Source organism: Branchiostoma floridae, chromosome 9 (assembly GCF_000003815.2).
Source record: "Branchiostoma floridae strain S238N-H82 chromosome 9, Bfl_VNyyK, whole genome shotgun sequence".
NCBI classification, from domain to species: domain Eukaryota; kingdom Metazoa; phylum Chordata; class Leptocardii; order Amphioxiformes; family Branchiostomatidae; genus Branchiostoma; species Branchiostoma floridae.
In genome coordinates this window covers 19,650,700-19,656,621 of record NC_049987.1, presented here as the reverse complement: position 1 = coordinate 19,656,621, position 5,922 = coordinate 19,650,700, and the positions used below count along the sequence as shown (strand labels likewise).

General features: G+C 40.8%; 2 protein-coding genes across 2 annotated transcripts in view; one reads left to right on the top strand and one right to left on the bottom strand.

Annotated features, from left to right (window-relative positions):
- Positions 1–1,917, bottom strand: part of LOC118423475 — a 5,742-nt gene extending 3,825 nt beyond the window's left edge. The window contains exon 1 of the mRNA XM_035831648.1: positions 1,739–1,917. Within this exon, the coding sequence (XP_035687541.1) occupies positions 1,739–1,837 (99 nt within the window). The 5' untranslated portion in view covers positions 1,838–1,917. The remainder of the gene's footprint in view (positions 1–1,738) is intronic.
- A 1,721-nt stretch (positions 1,918–3,638) lies between these two features.
- LOC118422259 overlaps positions 3,639–5,922 on the top strand; it is a gene marked incomplete in the record, with an annotated part of 4,287 nt that continues 2,003 nt past the window's right edge. Inside the window, 5 exon segments of the mRNA XM_035829777.1 lie at positions 3,639–3,894; positions 4,553–4,786; positions 5,080–5,148; positions 5,655–5,717; positions 5,838–5,899. Of these exon segments, the coding sequence (XP_035685670.1) occupies positions 3,861–3,894; positions 4,553–4,786; positions 5,080–5,148; positions 5,655–5,717; positions 5,838–5,899 (462 nt within the window).

The following is a 5,922-nucleotide window of genomic DNA, read 5'->3' as shown; positions in this document are numbered from 1 at the left end:
TCGGCCGAGCTAAATTCTTGATTTGTAAAGGGGGCTTAAGGACCACTTTGTCATTAATATACAGACAAACATGTACTAGTGACCACCTCTGCATAAGGACTGCTTGGTTTTGATACACAATCGAACCTTTACAAGCGGCCACCTCTGCATAAAGACCACCTACTTTTTATATACAGTCAAGCCTGTGCTGATGACCCACCCGGCTTTTGATATACAACGTATATCTGTACGTACAAGTAAACCACAGAAGATCCACCCAGCCATTGTGGTCAATTTTTGCTGGTCCCTTGGATTATTTTCCCAGACTATGGTCCCTCGATTACAGTGTGAATTCTGTCGCAGGTTTCTTGCTCAATATATACATAGTATACTGCATAATGCATTTTATGGTTCTTTTCCTAGGGCGTCGCGAAAAAAATATGATGTACGTGTGTAAAATGCCAGCTAGCGGGTGTCACCAGAAGTGCAGGGACTAGACAGGAAACAAGCTTAAGGCAGACATGACCTTAAACTACGAAATCCTTTGTTGAGCAAACTGTGTCTCTCACATGGTCACATATACTTGCTTTCAACTCAGTTAAGACTACACATTAGGGATATGGTAGAGACGGGCCCTGTGTGAACCTGCATGAAGCACCGTGTGTCCTTGGGACAGGAATGCGGAAGTGGGGCGGGGTGACCCGGTGCTATTTACCATGTCACACGCCGTGCAATGTGCTGCAGGTGCGTACTTTGTACAACAACGTTAACACGCCACATTTGGTTTTCTCTTTACTTTACCGAGAACGGATAATGTCACAGCTGAAATATCAATGTCGTACATCAAAATGCAATTGAATAAATAACTTCTATTTTGATTAAGACTGATTTTACTTTGAATGTATGTAGTGAAATGATTTATAGCTGTTCTCTTTTTAAATCATTTATTGTGCAATGCAACTACATGTATGTGAATGCTTGAACTATCTAGAGTGAGAATGCGTATGTATCTCACTAAATCTACTCAGAAATACACCCTTATCCAAATGCCAAATGTCCCCGGGCCAATGCCCTACTTATAGGACCCTGGTAATATACTGTCTCACATCTGACATGTGATTGTTCCCAACTTATTTTAGCAAGGCTGTGATAAAAGAGACCACAGACAAACTTCAACGGCAACCTTTCCCATCAAAGTGTATCAAATTATGTACGATACATCTGAAAATGTCCCAAAAATAATGTTACTTATCAGTTTGCTGTCGTCAATGATCGTCAATCCACCGTAAGTCGAATGTACGCATGTTGAGGGGCTGAGCACAATCACAGCCTTGTCATTGGTGAGATCACGCATTTCAAACGAGCTAGAGCAATCCACACTTTGCTGCCTAAATCTTATAGTAATGGGCACATATACTATGTATGCATCTGACAGGGGGTTATCATGAACACAAACACGGTCTTTCCATAAGGGCGATAACCGATCCAAGCGCGGTAAATTGAATGCCAATGATTTCCTTAATTTTCCTGTCGTAAAATGTATGTATGTGACAGGTGCTTAACACAAATATAACTTTATTAACACAAATACAACTTTATTATGTGCGATTTCAACCATTGTAACAGACACGTACACATGTTACACAAACACGGACTAGTAGCATGCTTGGTGTGTGTTCACCCCTTTTCCTAGGCCTGGCCTCTCTAACGAACATGTGAAGATGTAAACCCATTGTAAAGCCATGATTACACCACGCACCTGTTTCTGTGACACCGAGAACTGATAATAGGAGAACCCTGCCGCTGCACACGACACGGCGGCTGAGATCTGCCCGATGTACCTCAACATGAACGACATGGCGGCCTCCGTACGTACACAGCACACTAACCCTGCCGCTGATACACGCTCGCGGGATGGGCTTCCGGTATGACCTCTATTAATAGTCATATGAGGGGTAAACCATTTCAGCACGGGGGATGCTAAAGCTGTAAAGTAATTCTTTAATGATCTAATATATATGGTCCATGGTATATACCATCTTATAACTGTTCTTTGTTTGCGTTTTACATAGCTGAAATTCCGCGGTGGTTTATACGATATATTGACATATGTGGACAGTCATTGTACGTGAGTGGACTGCGAAGTGCTGTCCCCTCTCTCCCCGCCAACGCAAATCGCGACTCCCGATCTGACAGGATAATCATAGTGAGATAATCGATAGAGGAGGGACGCTGTAAAACAGGATCGGTAGGTTCGATTTGCAATCTGGGTTAGTCGGAAAAGTGTTGTCTATCATCTATATCACTGTATCCAAGTACTGTATATAGTCGGTATAGCCGTTCTTTTTCGCAAACCATCAGCTTGATATCATACGCATATTATATTACGTCATCCTTGTCTGTTTACAAACAAAATAAAGCGTTGTAATAGTACGTGTCATTGTGTGTTGTTTGACAAAAGACATATAAAAGAAAACCCATCAACCTCTACAACAAAAGCATTTTCGTAAATTGAAATGTCTTTATTGTCTGTAGTTCAATAAAGTTGTAGTCAGACGTGTGGTGAAGGTTGTTTCTGTTGATATGTACCGGTCAGAAATGAAGTGAAGCCTGTACTCTCACTGAGCTCATGATCAGTTGCGGCGCGTTGGTGGCATCGCTGCGGCCGAGAGATTTGACAGAACGCTCAACGAATTTCAGCGATGAAAACGAACCTCTGACCAGACCCTTTTGTGTTCTGTTGTCCTTTTAGTCATACTTGTACTTGATATTCCAACTATTTGGTCAAGGGTAACACAAATTCAATTCATGATGCAGCAACGTGCCCACACCCAAGCACATAACCTTTAACTGGCATAGTTTCTATTTGAACCAGCTATTAGGCCAAAATTCAAGGAAGGGTGTAGTCATTATTTTGCAACTTTTCCTATTAACGAGAACTCTGAGTCTAGTAATAATTCACCTTTTCCTTTTAGAAGTTGGGAGTCAGTGTAGCAGGAAAGTTAAATCAAGTTTACCATGAGCATTGTGGGATACCATAGAACCTGATAATAGTTGCTCCACCCGCACTAAAAATATTCTGTAGCACCAAGGGACTCAAACACCGCTTTGAATTGTACTGTTCTTGTGCCAGAATCAGCCGGGCTGAGAGCCAAAACCCAGCGTCTTGGGCATTAGGCGGCGGAAATTAAAGATGAGCTCATGAGAAAGTCTGTGTTAGAGACGTTTCTAATTATAGAGATATCCTCTGTTTCTGTGCGCACGGTTGTCATTGTCTCTTTCTGTATGATTCATGACAATTGTGAAACGTGATTGTGGGGAGAACTCTTCAAGCAGACGTTAGGCTCCGGCTGTTTTTTTAACGTTTTCATCGGGCTTTCTATTTTGAATTGCTTCTTGAAGTCCGCTAGCCAAATAGGTTTTGACAATACAAGATACAACAGAAAACAGAAAGCCCGATAAAAACGACTACGAAAACGTAAAAAATCAGCTGGAGCCTAACCTCTGCTTGGAGAGTAGGTGGGGAGTTCCCCACTGTAAGAAGCTTGTTTTGCTGGCAAGCGTTCAAATTACGCAACCCAGCCGGACCTTGTTGTTGTGGGTCTTTTCAACTTGGTCTCGTCATATTTCAATCACGTGCTTATGCGTCATACCAGACAGCTTTGTCATAGTTTCTGTACAACGAGAAGGACATGTAGTCATCACTCTCACTTTTTATACGGTAGTTCAAGGGTTTCTGACAGTGATACTTTCAAGTTCAAGACGTGTCAGCGTTCAAGACACGTTTAAAGAGAGTGACGTCGCTTACGTCGATTCCTTTGTCTAAACGCGGGTCCGTTTGGCGCTTCAAAACAACAAGGTGAACCCGGATATAGATCAAAATGGCTGACAGTGACATTCATAGAGCTGATATAGGTAGGGCAATTTTATCTATTCTTTTCTTTAATTAGGAAAAGCCTTAGCTGAGCCATGGAATAACATTGATATCATGGAGGAACGTTTGTCTCTATAGTACGTTTGTAACATGTTCTCTTTACTTTGAACAGTACGTCTAAAACGTAAACGTACTGGCAGATATACGACACACAATGCGAAAGGCAAACAATGAAATCTATAGAAGTGTAGTCGTGACGTTACATTGAGTCTAGAATTTTTGTGGTTTACTCCTTTCTCGTTGATAAGTCGGCCTTTGACAAGACACGAGACATATCTATATGGTGAATCTACGCTGTCTGCCGTGTTGTTTTTAAGATCCTGTTAGAAGACTATCGCTGAAATGCTAACTGGAAACCCCCTCTTTTGTGTCGTTGTTATCAGCTCTATAAAATGAAGATATATTTAGTTTTACGATGTTTGTGTTTCGTCGCGTGTCCGGCGCTATACATATATATATAGTTCGCTACGTGGGATTGCGATGATATTTGTTACATGCGTTTCAAGGCACTGCTCTTGTAGTACAGTTTTTGCAAGCCATGGGATCTTTGGGATCTTTATGCATGTACATAGCAGAAAAATAACAAAAATTACAACATTGCTTTATCCTACATCTATTTCTTCGGCTATGTCTTTCCAGACCAACCCCTTGTTCAGTACGGTGCGGAAGAAAGTAGACAGATAGCCCAGCAATTTCCCGCCAACGGCCTCCCATTGCTACCCTACATCACACCTCCGCCAGTGATATACAAAGTATACAATATCAGTAACCCTGTGGGTCTGCAGATAGAAAGCCAGGGGGGGTTAATGGCCGTAGAGGACCCCAGAAAGGCTTTGGAAGACCAAAAACGAGAATACAAGGAAATACAAACAGGTAAACATTTGATCTTCTTAGCACAGTTAAAATAACAGGGCAGGATAGACGCGTTGAATAAAATATAAACCATATGTTATATTACTTTTGTTTATTCATCATATAAGTTAATTTTGTGATCCATGTTATGGCATGTATCCTGGTCTGTACACGCATTTCCTTTTGGTATTCGACAAGACCGGGGAAGTATACTTTTGTTATTCATTTCATGTGTTATGTTATCTGTCTTTACAACATTAGCTTCATATATAAGGTTATGCATTACTAAAACACTTCGCATGCCATGTATGTAGACTGGAGCAGTGACAACGATGATGAAGAGAGGAGGCACCGGGAGGACAGGAGTGAGAGGACAAGTAAAGGTTAGTTACATAACACACACTTTATAGTTTTTAGTGTGTGTGTTTTCCATCTTTCAACTTCGTTTCCCCAATTAATCACAGGAATACCAACTAAGCATTGGGACATTTCTGTATCATTGAAACTTGTATCTCGTTTTCCTTCACAGAAACCTCGAAGAGCACTCAGGTTACTCGGTTAAAGCCTATGCCAGAGCTGACCATATGTAAGGGCATCTTTTCTAATTTTGTACGAAAAAATCTGTCAGTAATCTCATATACGTATATAAAACAGATATGTAAACCTAATGGCGATGTATAGATTACAGTAATTCAATGGGGAAACACTCGTAATGTAACATTATCAGTCCATCCTTCCATCCATATACCACATATGTCACTCTATTACCCATGCACACATGTCGCACATACTAAATTTACTGACAGCTAATGGTGATATGGTTTACCGACATTTTTTATGTATTTTCAAAATATATTTTGCTCCATATTTACTGGTGAATTCTATGCAGGCAAAAGAGTTGACAGAGTATCACGGCGTATCATAACAAGGATGGAAGTGCTAGAAGAACAAGGTACAGCATCATTGTTTTGCTTTATATGATTTTCATTGTTGATTTGTCAATCGTTTGTATTAAATGGATAAGTGACAGAAGATAATTTACATGTCACAATATCTAACATTTGTCTGACAGGAAACTGGCTAGAGTATGACAAGTTTCTGGAGACGGCGATAGAACGACACGAGGGAGATCATATATTCTGGTGCGGATGTCTGAG